Here is a 25,984-nt window from a genome sequence, read left to right as displayed (position 1 = left end):
AGTGGATTATGCTGAGGAGTTCTGGTGGATGACCAAACTTTTCCAGTCATTTAGAGGCCCTTTTTGCTAATATGGTAAAAGGCTTTGGTCAAGTCAATGAGGATAGTTTGGAGGGTGTGTGTTGGGTGGGGGGAGGGGCATCCTTTGTCACCTACATTTTTCTTGAATTTATCATTGTGAAAAGATTATACGTATAGTATAGTGAATCTACTCGCTTGAAGCCACACTGTAACTCAGGGTGAATGTGGTCAGCAAGGCTGTGAAGTCAGCTGAGCCCCACCCAAACAATGATCTTTCCAATAATGCTTAGTAATAAAATGCCATGAGTAGCTGTTGCTGCAGTCACTTTTATTCTTGTACTGAGTAGCTATATTGGCATTTTTCATGTCTTGTGCTACTATCCCTACTGTCCAGCAGTGAGTAAAAAGTTCATATAGGTGGAGAAGAAGCACAGGTTTTGTACACTTCTACAGGAAAGCCGTCTTTTCCTGGGGCTTTGCTGCTGGCCAGATTGTCTGTGGCATTACTTAGCTCTTCAACAGTTGGAATATCGTCAAGCTCTTTAAGGATAGACAGACTCTCAGTGGAGCTAAGGGCTGTGTCAGTGACATCACTTCCCTTTGAACAGAACTCAAGATAGTGTTCTGCCCGTCTTTCCCTCTGTTGCTTTCAGTCTGTTACGACTTCTCCCGATGCTGTCTTTAATGGAACTGACTTCTTTGCAGTTGGACCTATCACTTTGTTGATTCTGTCATACATGCCTCTGATGTTTCTGGTGTCAAATGCAGATTGAATTTCCTCACATGGACCCAAGCAACAATCATTGGCTCAGTGTCTTCAGATTTGTTGGACAACACTCCTGGTTTTCCTCAGTTTCTTCCAAGTTCCATCAGAGGCATTCTTCTTGTGATTTAATAGAGCAGCTTGTTTGGCCTTGATTAATAGAGTCAATACCTGTGAGTGCACCTCAAACCAATCCCAGTTTCTTCTGACCTGCTTGCCAAGTATAGAATCAGTAGTGACAGATCTTTTTTATGGCTTCCTCACTTTTCTTCTTCAGTCCAAAGGCAGGTCTGAAGCAGCCTCCTCCAGCGCCTCCATAAACGTCAAGGTTTATGAAGATAAGATGTATTGGTATATTGGTGATGTTAATGCACAGCAAACTGATACTTAGACTAGAAGATTTTCTCTGGTTTCAATTTGATCTTAGTGACCACAAATGGATGGGCAGCATTTCAATCAGATGGTAACTACAAGTAAGGAGGTTATTATTATTGGGATAGGACTGCCAAGTGAAGAGTGTCAGTGGCCAGATCTTGGGTGCTTCCATGATACCTTATAGCACAACTTTGTTTGAAAGAGCAAGTTGGTGATGCACAAGTTATGATACAAGTAGAACTCCAACAGCCTTTGTCCATTATCATTCATACTTCCTGTGTTATGCAAACCCAGGCAAGTTGGCCAGGATTCACTATGAGCACCTGCTGTGGCATTGAAGTCTCCCAGGATATACAAGTTCACAATGTTTGGAATCTTCCTGACTGTGCTAGATAATTCTTCATAAAATTTGTCTTTAACCTTAGCAGAAGTGTAAAGTGTTGGAACATAGGCACTCATTAAGGGTGTTGTTGCATGTTAAAGTAAATGGGAGCCCTTAAAACAAGGGGGGGGGGCGGTGCTTAAAACAGGCATGTTCACACATTAGGGCAGGAAAACACATATTAAGGGCTCTATAGGTGGCTCACAGATAATCTTCTTCCATCAAGGATTATCTCTATTTCATTTTGGGCAATTCATGTTGCAGTCAGAAACAAGCTGGAAGTGATTCTCCATCATCCCAGGAGGCACCGCTCTCAGCTGGTCAATCTTCCCCCACAGTGATAGCACCTAAAGGTAGAATCCCTTTCCTCTCCCATTTCTGGTGCCCAGGGCTCCCCATGTCCCTGCATCTTACTTGCACTTTCAACACTGGCCCAGGGGAGCAGGCAAGGAAGGGGAACCCACCTGCCCAGACACCATCACTGTGGCTGCCACGCAACTACTGCCCAGAGAACAGTGTCCTGGGTGGGTTTGTCTTCTCTGTTTGCTTTCCGGGACAGTTCTGGGAGCTCTCATGGGGGTGGTGGGTGGTCAACTGGGATGCGAGGAGGGGCAGCCGATCTAAAGGTGCAGGGGGACTGACCAAATCTGACAGCAAGTGGTAGGTGGGGCGGAGGGGCAGGTGGCATGGTGCAGTGGGTCCAATCCAGGCTGGCAGGGTGGGGAGGTGAGGAGTGGACACTGTGGCAATCCTGGTACAGGAGGGTGTGGGCAATGTGGTGGGCCTAATCTGAGGGTGTAGGGGGGGTTGGGTTGGGCACTGCAGCAGGCCCAGCTGGGTGCCAGCCTCCCCCACCTACATACGCACACTCAGATCAGGCCTGCCCTCCCCCCACACACTTCAGATCCCTGCTCACTACAGCACAGCCAACAGCTCCTGGGTCACTTACAGCTCCAAGCACTGTCCTGGCAGAGTAAGTAAGGACCAGAAACCTGCCTGCCAGGCTGGGCCCAGTGGCACTGGGGACAGTGACAGTGGTTGGGTAAGGGGTGCCCTTTATGTTCCTGCTCCCCCTGGGTCAGTGCCTGCAATGCAGGTAAACTGGGGTAAGCAGTGAGGGCCATAGGGGATGGGCAGGGAGGGAGCCCCACGATGGGGAAGGTGGGGGACTGTAGCTAGCTTAATTCAGGCTGGCAGGAGGAGGGGTGGGGAGAGGGGGCTGGATATGGCAGGCCTAATGGGATTCTGCCAAGCCCAAGCTACCCACAATCTGGGCCACCTATCCTGGCCCTGAGAGCAAGCAAGTGGGGCAGTCACAGAGCTATCTTGGCTTAGCCATACCCCTGCTTGCCAGAACTTTTATGGGCAGCTCAGAACAGAGCATATTATAGGAGTATTAACCCTTAACATGTGACTTATCAAAACATGTGCTAAATTTTAAACTGATTAAAATTAGCACATGCTACATGGAAGTATAAGAAAGCCCTAAGGTGACTGTGCCTTCTGAAACATAAAGGCAAAACATGAGAACCCTTTGATAGTTATTTACAGCTAGGCTTGTAGTTAAATAGTTAGTAGAAATGTCACCACTGGCACCATATTCCTGACTTGAATATTTCATCTATGATCAATTATTTAATCTATTATCAATACGACTGCTGAGAATGGTGAATGGAAATAATTTCTCAATTATCACATTGTTGCTCTTGAACTAGAGATGATTCTTTTTCCTCTGCATAGTTAATAGATAAGATCACCATATCATGTCATCTCAAAAAGTTGTGTACTGCATTCTCTCTGATCAGATCATTGTTATTTTGCTACCATCAAGGATGAATTCTTGGGGGTACATTCATGATGGGATTTTATGTTTCTGAATTAAAGTTGCTGTGGCTACTAAAATCTTTGTTATTAGAGCTTGTTGGTCTGTAAGCACTTAGCTAGGTAGAGGAGCACCTGGTCTATGGACTAGACTTGGGTGGAAGATAGGCACTGAGTTCCTCAGTCCTGGCAGTGACATCCGTTTTGGGCCTACAGAGAAACAGACACTCTAGGTCCTGGAACATTTTAGTTGTCAAAATGAAGGTGTGTCTGTAGACTTCAAGGCACCAAAAAAAAAAAAAAAAGTGGGGTGGGGGTGGGAAATGTCGTCTTGGATTTAGGTGACTAAATTCTACTTAAATACTCCTTTTTTGTTTGGGTAAGGTGTTTCTATTTGTTAGGGGTTTTTTTATTCTCCCATGATACTGGGTTTGATTGCACTTGTACTCTGCTCCTTCCATGAACATACTTCTAAGAGCATTGTAGAGGGGTTAATGAAAAACAAAGAAACAAAAATGCCTGACAATATCCCTTACAGTTAGAAAAGTGTTGCCCTGTCATGCTAAGAAACAACAGCATGGAGAGATGGTTTAAGGTCAGACAAGTATTTAGAAAGTGAAGAATGGAAGCCAGAATTTTTTTACTTGTACTCTTCTCTTTTAACCATATGGTGCTCTCTTTTTCCATTACAAAATGAAAAAAAAAACCCTCTTCATTATTCTCTCTAAAGTTTTAACAAATAACTTTAAAGTACTGTATGTGCCCTGGTGGTTGTACAAGTCCATCCTTGCTGACACAAAATTTAATTCTTTTTGTCTGGCAAACAGTGAAATACTGCACTGTAGAAACAAAGCTGGAATGCATACTATGTGTTTCTTACTGAAATAAATGACATTACCAGAATCAAGGTTTCCATCTAACTTGTGTGACTTAAATAAAACTGTTGGTCAGTATTTTAAAGGTTTTGTTTTAAAAGGCATATCTCTCACTCTCAACCTCCCCTCCCCCCACCATAAAATCCCCCAAACCCTAATATTTGTGGTTTATCCAGCCTTTAAAGTACAAAAGAGGACAGACATATTTCACATGTGAATCTGCCAGGGAAATGAAATAGAGAAATGCTCTTGATTTTGATCTCACTGTTTTATTTTTCATTGCCAAAGAGATATGTTAGGGGGGGGGGGGGTTGTTTGTCCGTTTGTTTTTTGAACTGTAGATCTTTTTTAAACTGTTATTTTGAAATGAATGGACTTAAAAAAAAAAAAAAAAAAAAAAAAAAAAAGATTATAAACTGAGTTAAGCAATGCATGGGTGATGATGGTTGTTCCTGTTGAGTTTTCACATTATCTGTCATCATCCTTGGATCAGAAGCCATTTTACTTCACTTCTTTTTAGAAATGAAAACTTATTGCTATTTTTATTTTTCAGTCTGACTGGTGGTTCATCTTTTTGAAATTTTGTTATAGACAGTTCTGTGCCCTGATGCTAAATTAGCTCTGGGATAGGAAGATAGTTTCTCTGTCCAAAGGGAAGTCAGTCTGATTGAAGGGCTTCTCAGTTCTCCACATTAAATGTTTTAGAGAACATCCTGAAATGCATGTTCCCATGTCTGTACAGCTGGGACTAGCCACATTGGCAGCTCTGTTCCTCTATCTCAAAGAGACTTTTACTGTATGAAAAAAATTGGAAAAAGGAAAGCTTGGGTAGCAATGAGCTAAAAGTTCCATTAAATTAATATCAGTGTCATAAAAGTGCTGTGGTAAAGAGGGAAAAATGTAATGCATCATCAAGTTATGTCATTTTTTTAACTATTCCATACTCCTTTAAAACCCATATGTTTAAAAGGTTCTATATACTTTACATGAGATTATACATTACAACTAGCCCATCTTAAGGGCACTTCAGACTTGAACAATTATACTTTATTAACAAGTGCAAAATGCCCTTTAAGCATCTTAAACTTTGCCCAAGGTGGCATAAACTTTATCTTCGACTTGTGCTATCTAACTTAAGTTAACTTAACTTTTCTTCCCCCATAAATTGCCCCCACCCCTGGGTCCCAAATCACCCCCTTCACCACCAGATCAATACTCTGCCATCCTACTTGCCCTTTCTACCCCTCATTGGCCCCTCCACCCTGGATCATTGTTTTGCTACTCCAGTCCACCCAAGAGTGGTGGAGGTGCTGGTCTCTAGGTTCCCCTTTCCTGCCTTCTGTTGGGATCCCAGTAGACCATGGTTCCCCAGCATGCCCAGATCCAGTGCCTGTCAGGCCCTATAACTGAAGGGGAGTAGGGGGAAGGAGGGGGGGTGAGAGAAAGCAAGGAGCTGGATCCAAGTACATAGGGTTGGCATGGGTTTTGGGGAGCCCAGGAACAAGCAGGGAGGGGGAATCCCCCACCCATGCTGCTGCTGCTGGCACTGCTGTCAGGCTGATTGTGGTGACAGTGTGGCAATCTGGGGGTGGAGGGGCTGATCACAGAGTGGAGGAGTGATCTGGGGGCTGATATTGTGGCGGGGGGGGGGAATGGGGGGATTTGGGGGATGAATTAAATGATCCAAGTGGCATGGGGGGGCCCTTCCCCTGTTCCTTCCTGGTGTATACTGTGGCTAGAGAGCCAGTGAGCAGGGCAGGCATGGAACAGACTTGCGTATCCTAGTCATGCCCCTGCTTGCTAGGCCTCTGGCATCAGGTCTGAGTAATGCACATTAGAGAGCTTATTAACCCTGAATGTGTGATTGATCATTAGCACTAGTTAACCTTAGTTAGTTAACCTTAGCACAAACTAATATTCCTTAGAATTTGCATTTGTTAACTCTATTGTATAATTTCACCCTTGGTTGCATATTTCATGGGGGACAAATTCTATTTCTTAGTGGGATTATATGGTGGAACAAAGTGTGGGGACTTTTCATGGAGATTTTTGTCTTTTTTTATAGCTTTTCTGCGGACGGTTATAAAGGAGAAGAAAACAGGAGCAATATGTAAACCCTAGTATTTGACTAGAAGAAAAACACATTCTTGATAATGACTCGTATAACTTACTCAGGTGTGGCAGACAAATATTGAATATAGTAGCCTTTAATGAAGAATAAATCTTAATTAATGCAAAACAATCTAGTCAGAAATTAGGTACATATAAAATCTGTTCAGTTCTAAAGAAGGAAAAATTATTTTCAATCTCTATTCCCCATTAGGTCCTTTGAGCTTGGATAATGAAAGATTTAGCACCATATGCAATAAAACACTTCCTGAATCTGTGTTCATTTTTTCAAAACAGAATCTGAAGCTGCTATCTTAGAAACACAGAAGCAAGGCACAGAGGATATTCATCAGGTACAGGTAAGATATTAGCCAAGTAATATACATCATGTATTATACTTGCAATAGTAAGATTTGGAATCTACATTAGACACTGTTTGGAAACAATTACCACATTTCTGTAGACTGACACTGCATTTTTGGTAATGTCCGTTTCCTTCTAAGTTTTGAATTAAATTGTTCTATAATATTTGTTCATAATCTATATTCTGTTCATAGAACTGAAAATAGTTATTGTAAGAAGTAAGTTTCTATTGTCTTCCCTCAGAAGTGAACAGTAGTCAGCTTTTGCACATATTAACCATTTATCAGTTGCTATGTCTTATTTGATTCCGTTACTGGTATTTTTTTTATTCCAATTATAGCCAAAACTACATGTGCAAAACTTTACCTTTAGTGCTTCCCTGTGACACCAGTAATACTCTAAAGACGTGGCTTTGTCCATTTACTATTGGTTAAAAAATAAATCTTAACTAGAAACTAAAACTGACTACTATGATATGGAGGGTTAAGTAGGATTTTTTTAATTGAAATCATTGGAATATATAAAAAATAATGCATGTTGGCTTTGCATCTTTGTGAATAGTCACATTGATCTTTTGGGCTAATATGGACAAGAGCCAGCTTCTTAATGCAGCAAATCTTGGATTACTAGCCATTTGCCCTCCCAACTCAAAACATTAAATAAATCCCATTTCCATGAATTAGGCGCCAGCACTTTCTGAAAGTTCAGCCTTCCTAAAGCCTATATTGTTGGTAGTCAGAAATTGCTAGTCATTTTAAGAAAGGATAAGCATAAAGGGTCAAGTCACCACTAATAGTAAAAATATATTTCACTCTAAAACAAATATACTGGTGATCAGAAACCAATTCATATTTCCAGCATGGAGAATCTCTTAAGAGTATTTTGCATTTTTCTCATATATATGAATCTTAAGAATGGCATGCATAAGTAATGTGTTTAGGGGGAAATTGAATGCTTTTTCAGTGCTGCTTTCCTTTTATTCTCTCCACTCTGTCAACACTCTATTACTTCTTTTAAATAACTGTCTCATTCTGTCACTCCCATTTTTCCCATCTTAGCCTTGCACATAGAGAGGCAGATTTGTGAGGGTTTGGTTCTGTTTCTGCATAAGAACAAAGGATCGTAGGCCTAATTTTGTCACAGCATGCTAGCAGTAGACATTTTGGTTACAACTGTCCATCCACCAAGTTCCAGATGTCTGGAACAGTAGGTGAGATTTATCATGTGTTTGGAGATTACTTAAATCTACAACCTTTGAAACCAATTGTAGTTACTTCAAAGTAAGCGGTATTAGACCAATGCTGTGAATAGTAATGCAAAAGTGATAATTAAAAGGAAATATTATGCTCCATGTTCTAGTCTATCTACAAAGAATGCAAGCAGACAGTTATCCGAGACCACTGGCAGAAGTTGAATTAAAGGCAGGATAGGATCTGCACTGTCCCAACAATCAGATTTCCTGCCATGCAACATGTGCATGGCAGGAGGTATGATTGCAGAATTGAGCTTCAGATTCCATACTGCTGGTGCAGGGGAGCACATGATCATGATCCCAGGCTCCCCCTGCATCAGCAAATCACACAGTAGGCTCCATGTACTCCCCTGGCTAAGACCTTCAATCAGCTGATCCAGGCTTCCACAGCTGGGACCCTCAGTCAGCTGACAAGTGTTTCCAACTGTAGAAGCTCATTGCAGCCAAAGGCTCAATGCACTCCCACAGCTGGGAACCCCAGTCAGCTGACTAGCACTCCCAGTCTCTGGAACACGTGGGAGGCTTGAAGGGCTCCTGTTTGCTCAACAGGCTGGGACCACTGGCCACAGTTTCAATCAAAGGCATGATAGGAACCAGCTACAAAATTATTGTACATTTTGTTTTAAAACTTTGTGGCTTATTCCCCATTTTATCACACCATTAATTGAATGATCATGTGGCCAGGTTAGTGCTTAAGACACAATTAAGCAGTTAATTGCATTTTAAGTGTAATGTCCATCAGGCCATGTTGTTCTAGTTCTTGAAAAAAACTGTTAAAACAAAAAGGTTGATGGCTCCTCCTCTTTGCTGATTCTTTGTGACTCAGTCTTAGGACCAAGACTACGTACAGATGTTCAAAAAGCCCAAGATGGATTTGACCTAAGTTGCATAGTTTTCTGTAAGTGGCTTATGTTAGATTGATAGCAAACAGTATACACATCTGCCATTTGGTGGGGGAAGCATGCAGGCTGCCTGCACTGGCCCAAGGCATGCAGGTTGGGGGCACTCATGCATGCCTCTCAGCATGCTCTGTGGGGTCCCTATGCTGCCAGAAGCTGCTGAGTGCCTGAGCCACCCCGATTGGCTTCTGGGCATGGGCAATCATAACCCTCACACGTCTCCCTGCCCTAGTACTCCAGGACCCTGTATCCGCAGGCCAAAAAAGCCTTGCAGCACCCCAGGTGCCCATGGCCCAGGCACCTGCTGTGGTGGCTGATCCATGGAGATTACAGGGTTGCCTCCATGTAGGCCCACTCCCAATATTTTGCCTTTTGCCACCCTGATCCATCAGAGGTGAGCTGCCCACACTAGCTCCTGCTTGGGGAGGGTTTGAGGGGGGAAGAGAAATCCATGCTGGAGTCTAGGTGGCAGGATGCCTGGCTCTGGTCACTGAGAAGTGATGTGTAGGAGCAAGAGTCAGACTCAGCGTGGCTGTTCCTGAGCATAAGGGAATGGGGATCCCTGTCTGGGTGTGCAGGATTCAGGGTTGGGTTCTGTAGGGCTGTGTCTCAGTATGGGAGCATTGGGGTCCCTGCTTTGGGTGTGCAGGAGCCAGCATCAGGCTCTGTGGGGCTATACCCAAGTACAGGGGTATAGGGGTCCTTGGCTGGGTGTGCAGGAGCCAGGATTGAGCTCTGTAAGGCTGTGCCGGAGTTCTGGGGTTCTCCTGGGCTGTGTCAGGGGGTGTGTGTGTGTGTGTGTGTGTGTGTGTGTCCCCTGGTGCTTCTTAGGGCTGACAGATGACCAAAAGCAGGAGGTGGAGTGGGGGAAAGGGTTTGTGTTGGCTCAATTCTGGGAGAGCTCAGGGGCAAGGTCTGCTGGGTGCTGTGCCAGAGCAGCTGAGTGCAGACCTAGTTCTAGTGGACCTCCCTGCAAGGAGATGTTGCGGGAGATAACAAAGGAGGCTGGGATACTGGAGGACAGTGATCTAACTTAAATCAGTAGGGGAGCTGGTACAGGGATCCGGTACAGAAGTTCCATTCACCAGTCTAACCTAAATCAATTAGATTTGAGTGAACATTGAACTAGGTCCATGTTAGATCAAGTTCTGCCATCTTTAGACTGGTCTATGTGCACCAAATTCTGTACAGTTATAGGTTTAGATATATTTCTAATCACTTAGATTAGTCTATGTGTAATGTCTGTGCCTAACCTAAGATGATTATGTTACAAAAGTAAATGCACTAATTGAATTTTCAGGGATTTGGACAGAGTGGAATAGAATTGTACTTGGGTACCCAAGTCCACTTCCATGCCTAATAGATGGAATAGCATTTGGCCCCACAAAACTAGTTAATATAGAGAATTCAGGGTAGATTGGATTTGTTCAGCATAAGAAAACCTGTAGCCCACATTTAACAGTTCAGTAGTTATGGTATGGTCTGTAGTGAATTCATGAAGGCAGCTGACTTTGGGTGAAATTAAGAAACTTTAGCCTCCTTGTACAAGACTGACCCACTTGAACAAAAGCTTCAAGATCAAATGGTGACACAACTTACTTTTCAAATAATGAATAAGTACACTAAGTTACTTGGAAATGGAGGAATACAAATGTGTGAATGTTCTGAAGGAATATGAGGAAGGAGCAAAGCCTATTTGTAGGATATTTTTATCATTCTGACTCTTACATGAAGTCATCTGAACCCTGAAATTTGATTTGAATGAGGACAGTGACATAACTGGGACTGTCTAAATCTTGTTCATAAGGTTTTTATAAGGTTAGGCTTTTATTTTATTTATTTTTATTTTTATTCCATTGCTCTTAACTAGGGCTGTGCGATGCTTCGGTCCCTGATTCGATTCAGCAGAGACTCAGTCTGACTTAGTGGCCAAATCTCTGAATAGGAATCAAATCAGAGAACCCTTTAATCTTTCCAAATCGAATCGGAACCCTTCGAATTGATTTGGAAAGATTCAGCGATTTGGACATAGAGACAGCTTTAAATGTTTTTTCTACATACCTCTAGGTAGCAGGAGGCTTGTGAATGCCGCGATGCTGGGGCGCACGGAGTGTCCCACAGGAGCATGGAGGGTTCCCCAGTGCACTTGGCAGCAGACCCAAAAGTGGATCAGAAGCACTTCGGGTCTACTTCCAGGTCCACCAGGTAGCACATGGGGGGCCCCCACCATGGCTCCCTGGTTCAGCAACTGGTACCTCCTAGGTCTGGGGGTGGGGCACCCAGGGTTCCCCTGCAGCTGATTGCTGAGTCAAGAAGGGTGTGGGGGGGGGGGGAGTGCCGTGTACTCCCTGGCGGACCCAGAAGTGGACCAAGAGTACTTCCGATCCACTTCTGGGTTCACCGCCAAGCACGTGGAGGTCCCCCCTGCACTCCTGTAGGACGTTTCATCTGCCGCAGCATTCACAACCTATGCTGGTAACTCGAGGTATGTAGAAAAAACTTTTAAAGCTATGTCTATGTCCGAATCACTGATCCTCCACTGATCCTCCAAATCAGCATTGAATCTTCAGATTCTGATTCAACTTAACTGAATCAGGGACAGTGATCCAAATCAACTAATCGAATCGCTGTCCTTGATTCAGGCTGAATCTGAATTGAATAGGGCCTGCTTCACACACCGCTACTCTTAACCATCCCTGCTAAAGAATAACCAAAACTTTTAGAATAAGGTAGGATATTTGTGAAAAGATTGGTAAATTTGTAGAACATTTTGTAGAAAATGTTCTACAAATTTACCAATCTTTACACAAATATCCTACCTTATTCTAAAAGTTTTGGTTAAAAACCCAAAATTTTGAGTAGAATGACACTATCAGAATGATAGGTTGGGGTTGTTTGTTTATTTTACTAAAAGTGTATATCAAAAGCGCACAACTAAACCTTGACACACTGGAATGCATCATTTTAGATGTTTTTTGCTTTTATGTAATTAGCCAGATTTAAATTCTGGAAGCCATTAATCAAATCAAATGCAATAGTACCTGGTAAACAATACAGTAATCGCAGTTGGTCTATATTTATATTCCAGATCATGAACGTTTTAATAAAAGTTGCTTCCCCATTTTCTTATAAAATGCAACTGTAGTAGTCTTAATCTGAATAAATTTCCAGCAGATACTTAGATAAAATAAATAAAAAGCCTGCAAACCAGTGCCCATTTTCTCTCCTTTTAATGGGGCAAAAGATAATGACACTGGATTGACTTGTCATTAAAGTAAATAACACTAGCAAGCTGATTACTGATCTAAAGAAACCCAGTTTAAGGATTTAAGGGTAGATGGGTGTGTATGTTTTTATTAATAGAAAACTGAAGTACAAGTTGATTGCAATTTGTTAGAAATAAATAAAGTATAGTGGTGTGTAACATTAATGTGGAAATGTAATATTCTATAGTTTTTGGAATCGTGTTTCAAGTTTCTTCCTGTACCTCCCATTCAGTAATACATACTAAAGAAACTGGCTATTAAGTATTTTATTAATGGTCAGAAAATTGCTGCATCACAAACAGAACAATCCCATCTTTCCTGAAATTAAAAACTGGCTAATAGATTTTAATACATTTATGGTTTTGGAGGGGAAAAGACTATTCAACAGACAAACATGGATATCTTCCAAGATTAGCAGTACGCTTTTGGGTTTAAGTTATACGATCTGTATTAAAAAACTAAAATGTTGTTTTGTCATGTCTTCTGATTTATCTCTCAGCTTTGTTTTCAGTATTCAGAGACCTGAGGTTCATGTGGAAGCATGTATTTGAATAATTAAGCATGTATCTCTCTCTTTTTCTGAGGGTTTTTTTTTTAACTGATTTAGTTTTTCTTTACTCTTTTTTCTCTTTGTTTTCTTTAGTCATTTTATTTTATCCAGGCTGGGGCAGCAAGGTCTGTGTTCTTGTCTTTGTTCTGTTGCCCATCAGCTCCTTGTTGGTTTCATTTTCTGTTTAGAAAAAGAGATCACATTTTTCAGTGCTCTGCTCACTGGGTGAAATATATATATTTTAAAGGCTGACCAGAGAATTTAGTTATGACTTCATCTTTGAAACACATGGGAACTACGTGGCTAAAACCCTTCCTTTTGAAAATTTCAAACTGTGGTGTTCCATTATTTACCGAATTGGATTTACCAAAATTGTATAGGTTCTAATCCCCATCAGCTGGTACTAATTTTCTCTTCTATACTACTTTCCCTCATAAAACATGTTGCTCTTTTGGAAGTATCAGAGATAAATACTTCCTGGTAAGTAGTTGGAATTTGGAACGTACATACTTTATCCCTGTTTTTTTTTTTAACTCTGAAAGCAGGAACAGAAAATGCTTAATCTGTATACATGTAAATTCTCCTGTAATTTAGCCCATAGTTCCCACTCCTCCTCTGCTACCTATGCAACAAACATACTTTTTGCATGATCACATGGGTGGATCTAGAATTTTGAAAAGGGGGATGCAGATGATGATGTGCATAATCACATATAAAATAACATATCATTCTCCATTTAAAAAGAAACTAGAAGTTTTAGCAATATTCTAGGAGCCTAGGACTGTATTATTCAGTTTAGGATTGAAGCAAAAAAAAATCTGCAGGGCAGTGAAATAGTAGCTTCATTATCAAGAGCAGCTAACAGAGCAGAATGGCAGAACAAAGGTAGCTTGATTTGTGGAACATCAATACTATTAAAAAGAAAAGAGGGTAATTAACACCTGTGGAGTAAAGAGTTTAGAAGGGATCAAATAGATCGTAATTGAGTTATGAAATCAATGAACTCCTTCAATGCTGATTTGAAATGCTCCTTTTGCTACCAGGCAGTTGGTTTTAAACTTTGGGTGGAGAAGGAATCAAAGGCAGGTGCAAGTGCACTGGTGCACCCTCCTGGATCTGTCCCTTTATGGTAATTTATGGTTCTAAGCAATTCAGCAAACTTAAACAGTAATTTTGTTTAAGTTCATGGAGATGTCTACTATAGCTATTTGCCCTCATTGCCCTTGCATCCAGATAAATCCTTCTGGAAAGGATCCTTCTCTTCAAATTAGGCTTAGTTCAATTTGAATATCCTGTGTGGTGATGCAGTGAAGAACATTCCTATCTGTGGTGTCACACCCTTTTTTTCTTAATCTGGTTTTGTCTCCAGTTTTGGGTTGCTGAAGCCCACAGTCAATCAAATAAGAGATCTTTATTTTTTTCCCGCGTGACAAAGGAAAGGAGGACTAAGGCAATATTGAGTGCAGTCTTTAATTAAAGCTTCTCATAACTTTCCCTTCTTTGGCAAAAGCAGTCCTCAGATGTTATAAGCAGAAAAAAAACTACATGTTTTATGGATGAAGTCTATATCCAAATTGCTTCTCTATGCTCCTGAAAACTCCATGACCCAGCCATTTACTTCCATTCCATGTGCACAAACCTGGAAATGAGGCTGCAAAGTTCTCATACAGAGCTTCCCTGCTGCTGTTTTTCAGGCAGACAAGAGGCATAGACAATGGCGGATTAAGATTGATTGGGGCCCTGGGCAAACAGAAAATTGGAGGCCCTCCACACCCCATTAAAAACATGAATTCATGGACTCCAGTGGGGTGAGGGGCCCCTTTCCTGCCTTCTGCTGCCCCACAGAGGGTGGGGGGGAAGCTGGGTGGACCTAGATGGACTGGGGATGGCGTGGCACATGCCCATGTCTTCTCCCTGCTAGCCACCCCCCTGCCATGGCTGGACTGGGGCAGAGATGAGCAGGGTGAGGGCAGAGGTGGGCTGCCCACTGTGCACTCAGGGCTCTCCACCCTGCTGTCTTTGCCCCAGGGGCCCCATGCCAGCCACACACCCTTGCCTGCCTGGTATTGGGAGGCACAACTCACCAGTGTGCGCCTAGTGTGGGGCTCCTGAGAGAGGCAGCAGAGTAGAGAGCTCTGAGCCTACAGCGAGCAGCCGGCATCCACCCTGTGCACAGATCTCGGGGACACATGCACAGATCTGGGGTGCATGCAGCAGCAGAAAGCCACCCCCCATGACCCATGGACAAGCTGCCCATGGCTTTGCCTTGCTCCCTGCCCTGAGCCCAGGTCCCATGCACTGTCATGGCTGGGCAGCACCCCCAGCCCCACTCTCCTTCCCTCACTGTGGAGGCCATGATCTTTCCCCCCTCCCACACCCCTTCCCTCCTCCAAGCCCCTTCTTTACTTACCTTTAGGGAATTGCTCTCCATGCTCTACAGCTGTATTCCTGGCTGTGTGGAAGCATGCAGACGGGCACATGCATGTAGGCTCCCTATGTCTGACTCCAGCAGCCCCAAGCAGGCTAGAATGCTACCTGCCTGCAAGGGGAAACCCACCATTTCCCATGGGAACCCAGGCACCCTGTGGGCCCCTGATTGGCAGGAGCCCATGGACCCATGCATTAACCTGCCTATGGGCGTAGAGCTCAAAATCAGCAGTGGTAAGGCATTAAGGCATCTTCTTTACCTTATGTGGAGCACGAGCTGGTGGGCAAGACCTGCTGCTTGTCAATATTCTTGAATAATATAGATGTCCCTGAAGAAACCAGTAATTGCAGCATGGGTTTTGTCAATTTTTAGACTTATTTGTAATGGGTAACTAAAATATCAAAAGAAATAGGCTGATTCTTATGTAAAACCATTTGGGAAATGGACAGAGTTTACAGACTTTGGAAGGCAGTTATGGAAAGGCTTTTTAAGAAGTCATACATCCACATTTACCTGTCTGTGCAGCATTAGACCCTACAGTATATTTTCTAATGTTAAGTTTTAAAAGTTCAGTGCTAAGCCCTGACTCTGGAGATGGCCAGATGGGGTTTTTTCTCCTCCTCATTGTACAAATTGTCATAGCATATATTAAGCCAGAATGTTTCAGGTACTTCCTAGGTATACTGTCCCCTCCCCTCCCCACTACCACCCTTCCTGTGCCCTGTTTTCCCCTCCCCCAACTAAATTCCTAATTCACTTATCAGAAGACATCTAGTTTGGTTTTTGAGAAAAATCTTCATTATACACTAAATATTTTGGTGACAATACAGATCCACTTTTAAGTATTTTTAATGGACATATAAATCACAAATACATTGAGGATTTTTTCCTGAATAGTGTATATATGTAATATCCTGCATTAGAGCTGCTTTAAAAAATAAATAAAAAAGCACCCTGGTAAAATTTATTCTCCTTCATTCCACTGACTATGAGCAATCCTGTATTAGCCTACCCAGAAGGTGTGATTTTTGCCAGAAAAGTCAGGTTTAATTTTTTTTGATCATATAGTATTTTACATTAATTATTTAACTTCTTTCTTCACATAAGGGCTTCTTATCAAGAACGTGTTGTATTTCCTGTGCCTTAGAATTTAAGACTCACTGATTTTTGCTTGGTTCATCCCTGTCTTCGCCAACAAATAATCCTTCAACTAAAATTACAGCCCTGCCCCCCGCCCCCCAAACACAATGCACTTCCTCTAATAGTAATGGCTAAACTACATAAAATAATTCTGGCAGTTCTCAGGCACCAAAAACAGATTTACTGAATGATCTATTGGTGCACTTTCCAAGAATATCAAAGAGAAAACATGTCTATCTTAGAAAATCTCAAATTACGAAACGTATGTTTTGCCACATGCAATATATTTACTACTACCTATAAAAATATTTTTGTCTTGTGAGCATTTCTCCATGATATTTGAAACTATGGTACCCTACTGATGCATGCCCTAAAAGGTTCTTATAAGACTGACTTGCAATATTTTTCTTACACTAGTCTCCAGGAACTACAGGTTATTAACTAGGATATTTTAGGGATCTGAGTACAGTAGCAATCAAAAGCTTGAACTCTTGAAACAATAAATGACAAAACATACAAAAGAAAAATCCCAAGACTAACATTTCGGAGGATGTGTGCCACTTCTATCTTTTAAAAAGTGTTTAACACAAAAATAGTTTAAATGGCAAAAGATTCTTTTGCTATAGTATTTAAAAGACTTTGTTTTGGGAAATATGTTTTAGTGTGGTCAAACCTGTTCCCTAGACTTGGAGAAGATGATTTTTGGCTTTGACATCTTGTTTGATTAAAGATTATCTCTTTGGATGTGTGAATCCTAATCTGAGAACAGCAGCCCAGCCAAATAATTGCAGGGTCTCTCTAAGGAATGAAAATGTTTCCTAATTAATGTGACCGAGCACGAAGTTGGTAAGAAAAAAGTAATTAAGCAAAGAAAAGTTCCAAGTACTGTCCCTATGTGACTGTTTCCTAATAGAACTGCAGGGCAGTTGGAAAACAGGCAAAATGAGGAGAGGAACAGGTTGTATGTGGAGAAGTGTTGACAGATTTGTGAGATCAATGAGGAACACTTCCTAGCTGGGAGGATGAAGCAAGAAAGAAGTGTGCCTGGTGGCTCTTTCTAAGATGTCTGCTTGCCTTATCTGAAAGTTCCCTATTCAGCTTCCCACACAGACAGCAGGAGTTTAAGGGCCTTGTTGCACACTAATATCGGGTGGCTTCTGGGGCTCAACACCTGGGGCACATTAACACCTGAAACTAGTTTTAAGCACTCTTTAGGTACGTCAAAGTTACGCCACTCCAGGGCAAGTTTATTTCTGATTTGGGCTACCCAGCTCATAGGCACTCTAGGGTATAGCTTAGTGTAGACACCTCACCTGCCCCCTCTCCTCCCCTGCTGGCCCAGATCAGGCCCACTGCCCTCCTACCGCCCCCCGGCCATTTACTTGTGGCTTCCATGACTGGCTGATGTTCTCTGGCCAGGCTCAGTCCCAAGAATAAAAGCCAAGAAGTGGCAGCAGCCAGGGCTGACCAGCCAGGTTAACCCTTCCCTGCTTGCTCCCTCAGGACAGACTGCATGGACAGCCAAAAGTGAACAGGCGGGGAAGGTGAGGGGAGCTCCAAGGGTGGGTTTGGTGATCCCTAAGGCCGGGCCCTTCAGAGTTCTTATCATGCAACGTGACTTTAAGTATTGCTATGAGGAGGGTGGGGGTGGGGGGAAATGCAAGGATTGGCCCCCAGGTGCTGGAGACCCAAGTTATGTCACTGACTTTAACTAAATCTTGTTCAGTGAAGTTTAGATAAAGGTGCCAGGGGCCATTTTCTAAACCTGCAGGAGTTTGTGCGTGTGATTATGAAGCCACGCTGGTGCATTTATATTAGAATGCAGACTAATTAGAACATGAACTAGCACATATAGAATATTTGGCTTTCATAGAGGTACCAAGAGAAGATTCCCACCCCCTCCCTTTTACTCCTTGCATGGATTCCTTTGGTAAGAGAGAGAAAAAACAGCGCGTGTTAAGTCTCATTTTCTGTTAGAAGTCTTCTGACCTCCTAATCAGTGCATGTTTTACCAATCTGCAAGAGAAATGGATAAAGCTTACCTTTTTCACTCATTCAGTTAAATGAGAGATCTCTAAATTGATTTCCCAGTAAATGCACCTGATGAGAGATGGATTAGAAAAGAGCATTAGATGAAAAATTACTAGGCAGTGGTCCCTTCTCAGACAATGTCATTACCTGAACCTTGTAGCACATCTAGTAATACAAACACAAACATACAAGCCAGATATAAAGTGGGGCAGAATGCCTGGGAAAGAGAAAGTAACAGAAAAACTTAAAAAAATAAAAAAGGCAACATACTGAAGGGTCCCTTTTCAGCCACTAGATGGCAGTTAAGTCTTTTTAGATGAATCATGCAAAGAAATTGATGATTTTTCCCAGTAGATAGTTCTCAGATTATACTATAATATCTCTCAGAAATTGTTTGTCTTGTTTTGTTTTCCAGTTCAGATAATACTACCTGGCTTACTAGGATGTGTGTGTGGGGGGGGGGGAGTGCTAGCCTGAAACATTTAATCTGATTCAGAACTGGAATATCCAGCTGAATCTCTCTCAAACTTTTAAAGAGTAAAATACATTTTAAGTACAAAAACCACTATAGTTTTAAAACGCTTGAAATCTCTACCCTGTTGCCAGTGAGTCACATAAGGCAGCAGAGCATGCTGAATGCACAGACTTTGTGGGGAAAATGGTAAGTGAGTTGACTATTGATAAACATTGTATGACAATGAACACTTACATCCCTTATTTTTGGATTGGCATACAGTATACCATAACAGTTAAGTGAAAGACCCCTAATTCTGCACTGGATGCAAAATGCTTTTTGTCTTTCTGTATATTTTTTTGCTTTGTTTGTGGTACATTTGATAGTCAGGAGAGAGAAGTAAAACAGGAGAAAGTAAGTGCCTCTAACACCATCTGCTGGCCAATAAATTAGAAATAATTTGAATATATAATAGGTTCTTTGTTTAATGGAAAGGCTTCAGCAAGAAGTTCCAATACTTGATGGCCCATCTTGCAGGAAATCCATAGTGTATTATTAACCCTTGAATAAAGTTAACATGTCTTTTTTGTAGCTCTTTTAATGTTGTATTTGGGCTATAATGTGTGTGTGTGGAGAAACTGCTAAGTATTGCTATTTCCTTATTGCATTATATAATTTTCTAGCAAGCGTGATAACTCTATATATTGAACTTCCTTATTTCACCCTGGTTTTGGTTATTCTCTCCTACCCCCTGTCCCCAAAATATTTTTCATATATATATATATTTTACTGTTAATTAGAATCAGCTTTCAGACATTGGGCGGGGGAAAGGGGTACTGGTAGGACTGATTATTCTTTGTAGTTTTCTTCTTGATATAGGGTCTCTCAGAATGTAGTAGCTCTGAAGGACTTGTACATTAATGACTTTGGTAGTGAAAATGCACTTTTTTTTTTTCTAGTGTGCATGGGTAGTGGATAAACCTAACTAATATGTTTCTATTTTGTGGTTTAACTTTTTACAATTCTGCACAGGAGCTATTCCTAGTGAAAAAAATCAGATAACAGAGAAGTTGTAGAGAAGTTGTGCTGTAACAGTACCTATAACTACTGTTTGAACCAGAACTAACTACAGAAATTTGTACTTATTAGTAGCTAAATTTGAGTCTGGTATGGCAAATGCTAAAACAATTGCTCAGGAAACTGCAATCATATCCAAGGAATTAATAGTACAGTCTTTAGATTCCCTGTGGGAGTGTCTGACAAGACTGTGGTAAACCAGAATACAGCTGGTAAGCATGCTTCATCTCTCCATCTTCCACTTCTTATTGGTAAGCTCCCAGATGTGAGTTGGCTTTCTTAAAGCCACCTATCTCAGGATGTCTTGAAAATGTTGCCCAGTGCAGACACTTCAGAAAGATGGGTCATGTTGTCACTGTGCTGCCATTCTATCTTAAGAAAACAAATGTGAAACCCCTGTTTTTGATGTTACTGGCCCGAGTGTAGATAATATCAGTCTACCTCATAAACTGCTGCATTCTGAAACATGGAGTGATCTATGGAGGATTGTAATACTCCTCAGAAACAATTTCAGTATTTTTTGTGCCATTTTTGCCTTAATTTACCTGAAGTAATCTTAGAGTGTCTATTCTCCATGTTGTTTTGGTGATTGACTCCCTGGAAAAGTCAATGCACTGATAATACTTGCATTTTGTGTCCCTTCTAAATTGCTGACACTGGCTAAATTTCAAACCTTCCTTTACCTTTCCTATTTAATTGTTAGGGGAAGCGCAGGCCTTACAAGTGGGCGACCACCTTGGGTACTATGGTCAGGTGGCACCATACATACGTGTTCATGTGTACACATACATATGTGTGAGCAGCCCACATTCACAGCAGTGCTCCCCGCTGTCTGATCCCTATCCCAGGCAGGAAGAGCAGAGCTCAGCTCAACCCACTCCCCATCCACAGCCACTGCTCAAGAGGATCTGGGCCAGGCATGTGCAGGTGGGGTGGTGCTTGCTCCAGTTTGTGCACCTTGCTCCCACACAGCAGCAGCGGTGCCTGCTGGGCACACCATGCTGTTCTGCCTCCCCATCAGACTACAACCCATGTCCCTGTCTGTCTGCCTCTGTATGCAGCAGCACCACTGATTTTATTTTTTTTTAAATTTTTTTTTTTTTTTTAAGGTGGAGAGTAGGGGAGGATGCCAAAATACAAGCTCGCCCAGGGCGCCATTTTCCCTAAGGTTGATCCTGGCTTTGGGGGGTGGGGGGAATGGGGAGAGGAAGAAGGTTGGACTAAAATGACTTTTCCTGTTCTTTTACGTAGAGTAATTATTTGACAAAGCTTGCTCAAACAGTTTTGCCAGCTCCATTGAGAGGAAGCATGTTAACTTTCTCAACAATGGAACTGTTGGGACAGACCTAGATAAGAAGAATAAGCTCTGTTGCCTACAGCTATGCTGTACTCTTCCTTTCTGGTTTTCATAGCAAATGGAAAGATTCTGGGGAGATGAGACTAACACTGTTATTCCCTCTATAGGAGATTAAGGGATAGGAATGTATCAGATTAACTATGCTCCAGCTAGTGGATCCAAAATATATTCTTGTATACATCTGATAGCTTTATTCATGTATATGGAGAATTTGTGTTCCAAATAATTGTACTTTAATTACAGTTTGTACAGTCTCAACTATAAAAAAATAAATAAATAAAAAATGCATAATTGCTATATGTATATTCTGAATATCCAGTGTCTGTTTTGTTTTTTTTTAATTAATCTCTACAACTAAAATTCCATTGAAGATGAAAGCTTATAAATTTTCAAAGAGGAATGATATAAATTATCTAACTTTTTCAGTGATGGAAAGGTGAGTTGTGAATACACACCTAGTTCTTTTATTCCCAGGGCTTTTTCTAAATTTTGGCATATTAATATATTATTATATGTTTGATTATAGGTATGACTGCTGTTAAATGTTGCTATTTTTTCTAATATCTGTCCTTTAGGTTTATGCCTTCATCATAAGGAGAGAAGGGTAAAACATTTTAATGGATAAATTGCCTAATAAAAGATCAGTCTCTAAGGTGTCACTAGGGTTGCTCATTCATATTAGAGATACCCTGGAGTCAGATTTGTCCCAAAAGCTTGGGGTGTGATTCTGCCCTTACCTTTATTGGTCTTGGACAGAGGTATCTATATACATTGATGGAGATATTAATGATTTCCAGTTGGTCCTGCTTTTGTAAGGATAAGCTTTTTGCCAAAAAATTATTCCAATACAAATTATTCTGTTAATTTAATGAGGAAAAAATTAACAATCCAAAAGGACACTAACTTCCCACCTATCTCCTGTCATAACTGCACCCTGTACATTGATATACATTGCTACTGAGCAAAACCTTAAAAGTATACTTGGTAGAATTAAACTACAGAAAAAAAATGAATCTATCTAACCTCTGTTTCATTTTCAAGACTGCAAATACAAAAGTAGTATTAATAGTAGGCTTAAAATTATTGATGATAAGATTTGTAACACACATGTAATAATTTGCTTTTAAAATAGTGTAATTTATTCTAAGCTATTGTTAAGTGGGTGTATTTATTTCCTGATTTTTGGTTTTGGCTCCTCTCTTCCCCCTCATACCAGATGTGTTCATTCAAAGTCTAAAAGTACTGATAGGACTAATTTTGTATGCTGCAGGGTGCATTTACATGTGCAATTAATTTGACTAAGTAAACTCTGGTGCAGCTCATGCCTGTGTTTATTGCCCCCAAGTCCTGCATTTACACATGTACCCAGGACCCCAGCACGTTGAGCCAGGTTGGAGAAGCCCTGGTTGGCAGAGGGCCCCAGAGTTCAGCCTCCCAGCCCCCACACTGAAGCACCCTTATATCCCAGCCAATGCCATCAGCATCTACACATGTCTTGTGGCACCTTAAAATAACAAGACCACAGGATAGTACTTGTGTTTACAAATACTATGCTGTGGAAGCATTTATTAGTTTACTGAGGCCTAATAGGACCATAGTGTAGATGCTAGGGCAGGGGTGGGCAAAATGCAGCCTGCCAAGCCATTCTTTTTCACCTGCGGGCCCCTAAAATTTAGAAAATTAATATTCATCTGCCCCCGCTGCCTGTCATGCGGCCCTTGATGGCTTGCCAAAACTCAGTAAGCAGCCCTCTGCCCGAAATCATTGCCCACCCCTGTGCTAAAGTGACCACCTATCCCTAATTGGGTGCGACGGTCCTGGAATGGGTATATCAAGTCCCAGTCCTGGGCTACATGACTCCAGGACAGCATTTGTCCTGGATTTGCAGTATTGTGCAGGGATTGGGAAATGGGGGGTTTCCCCTTGCAAACTGGCAGTGTTCCAGCCTGCAAGGGCCTGCTTGGGCTGCCAGGAGTGGGGCGCAGATACATGTACATGCCTGCATGCTTGCACATGGCCAGAAATACAGCCAGGCAGCATGGAGATCAGCTCCCTGCAGGTATGTCTATGGGAGAAGAGGGCATAGGGAGTGCATGAGGGGTGCAGATTGAGGCCCTATGATAAGGGAGTGAGTAGGGCAACGGCTGGATCTGGGAGAACTGACCAGCCAGGGCAGTGCATAGGGCCAGGTCCCAGGGTGTGGAACGAGATGGAACCAGAGGGCATGGGGAGGGCGGCTCCCCACCACTGCACACATCCCCGAGGAGGGGAAATGGGAGGGGCATATGCCCCCTTGATTTGTGCATGGGGTAAGGGTGGGAGCAGAGGTGGGCTTCCTGTGGTGGGCTTGGGGCTCCCTATCCTGATGCCTTCTGCCTGGGGGCCTTGCACTAGTTGCACTGCCATGGTTAGTTACCCCTCCCCCCCATACACACACCTAGTAGCAGTGGGGGCATTGGTTCATAGTTGTGCCCCCCCACTGCTTCTGGGTAGGCAGGGGTCATGTGGTCAGCATGGGGCTCAGTGGGGGAAAGCCATCAGAGTGCAGAGCCCCAAGCCCACAGTGGGCAGCCTGCATCCACTCCTGCTCCAGTTGTTAACTTGGCTCTGCTCCTGCCATGCTGTTGGAGGAATGGGGTGGGGAAGAGGCGAGCATGTGTTTTATCTTTCCATTTTGAAAAGGTGGTCACTCATAGACATTGAGACTTTACTGCTGAGCTCATTAGGCAACTCTACAGTAAATGTCTCACGTAGATGCACTCGCAGTATATTAAGTAGAAAATCTAATGTTTTATCTTGTGTATTCCACCCTTCCCTTTAAAATGAAGTTCTTTTAGACCTTCACGCCATTTTTTTTTTTGAGCTCTCATAAAATTATAAAATTCATTTTTCCTGAATGGCTGGTTTTATTACTTTTACTTCCTGACTGATAATTCAAGATGTGTGGAGGCCTCTCTTTTTCCTTCTAAGATGGCTTTCCCACTTCAGCAGCTTCTTGGAACCTACCATTAACCTATCTTCGCTCTCAGGTTTGATGGTGGAAGCAGAGACAGATGGCAATCCTTGAATTTTTGTCTACTTGGGTTTCCACGTCAGGCTATTAGAAGAGACCAATCCCTTCCTTTCATGGAGGTATTCTTTGCTGCTAATACATGCTAAAAGAAAATTTTCTGTCATGTAGGAATCCAGTTCCAAGCATCTTCCAGTGTTTAGTCTTGTGAAATAGTCCTCAGATCGTAATATTATCTTGTGTGAACCTGCTAATGATGAGTTTGAAACTGAAGCAGCCTCAAAGGAACCCTTTTTGTTCTATAGTTTATAACCCTTGGAAGACCGTTCTTTTACCTGAGCTGTCACCTACTGGAGCCAAGCACAATACTGAATTCCTCAAATTTGACAGCATAAGGAAAAATTGGCCTTCAGGCTCACAACCAGTTTTTTTCTTAAACTTAATGCTGGAGCATAATGATTACAAACCCCTTTACTATTCTGACATATCAACATTAAGATGCATTAGTATATTCCTGAAATTTAATTCTAATCTGTGGAGAGTAAGACCATATGGTAAAAATAAGTTATTGAATGGTCTTACATAGCAGGCACTTTCTGAGGATGCTGGCCTACCAAACTAATATCTGGCAAAGGGGACCACTTGTCTGTAGCTCAGCCTGGGGAAGGTCAACTTTACTGTCAAATGTTCCATGATGTAAGCAGCCATAGTGGGTCAAACTTCAATATCTTCTGTCTTTGGACAGATGAGGTGTTACAGCTGGCCAGAGTAGAAAAGGCTTTGCCAAAAAGTTTAAACATCTGGACTTTTCTAAAGTAAAAACTTAGATTAGCTATGAGAAATTTGAATAACGCATAACCATGTCACTAAGTCATCTCCCTTCTTTTCTTATTACATTTCAAGTGAGGAAAAAAAATTGACCAGCACTCCCCCATCCCAAGTCGCCTAACTGTTCTGGATGTCATCCACCTTTAAGCTGTCTGCTGTTCCACGAGTCAGGACTACTGCACATCCACATAGTGCTGGCAGGAGGAAGCCAATTTCTGATATTGTTATATCATCTACTGAAAGACTTAAATACTCCTAGCTTTGGTGCGGTAGCCCCTGTGATCACTAACAGAACATCTAAGCAGCCAGTAAAAGAGTGATGGGCTAAGATTCTGTGTATCAAATCAAAACTTGTGTTTTTCTATACTGGTCATACACTTCCCATCTGAGAGGGTGATGGGACCACTGCTGGCGCAGTGTTTCCTAGGCCAAATAGGATTATATATGAAGGGTGGGAAAGCTACTGTGTTTAAAAATACTTGTTGTTTCCACCCTCTTTAAGAACCTCTTTGCCAGTGTGTCACTACCCAACTATTTCAGATGAGCAGCCTCAAAGGCTTAAGTTGCTTGTAAAGAGGAATTCCTGGCAAAAATAAGCAAACTTTCCTTGGCTCACCAATGCGTTCAAGTTATTAAAAAAACACTTTTTGTGCTATTTTGAAAATTAATACTGTATCAGGGAAAGCTTAATGGTGTTTGGCTGGAGCCTTGATGTATGGGTTTTTAACGTGGTGATAGGTCTACTCATTTATTTTCTGAAGAATCTAGGATTTACAGCAAACCCCTTTTGAGATACTTAATTATAGCAGTTAGACAAATTATTCCTTAAATGGTATACTGTAGTCTCTGAGCTCTTCCCAAGATCACAGGAAAATTTATTTTGACCCCTTTCTTAGTTTGTGGGATTCTTTTTCTTCTGGGATTCTCTGATGCTTCTCCTGTGCCATTAAATCTTCCCCAACTTGAAATGAAAATTCAGCATAT

The 25,984-nt window shown here is 42.0% G+C and overlaps 1 protein-coding gene across 1 annotated transcript in view; it reads left to right on the top strand.

The window, feature by feature from the left end:
* Positions 1-25,984, top strand: part of LOC102376305 (formin-2-like) — a 229,334-nt gene that overhangs the window by 27,434 nt on the left and 175,916 nt on the right. Inside the window, exon 3 of the mRNA XM_014523760.2 lies at positions 6,643-6,704. Coding sequence (XP_014379246.1) covers positions 6,643-6,704 — 62 coding nt within the window. The remainder of the gene's footprint in view (positions 1-6,642; positions 6,705-25,984) is intronic.

This window comes from Alligator sinensis, unplaced genomic scaffold, assembly GCF_000455745.1.
Source record: "Alligator sinensis unplaced genomic scaffold, ASM45574v1 scaffold127_1, whole genome shotgun sequence".
Taxonomy (NCBI): Eukaryota; Metazoa; Chordata; order Crocodylia; family Alligatoridae; genus Alligator; species Alligator sinensis.
Note: the sequence above shows the minus strand (reverse complement) of the source record. Positions and strands in the feature narration are given on the sequence as shown.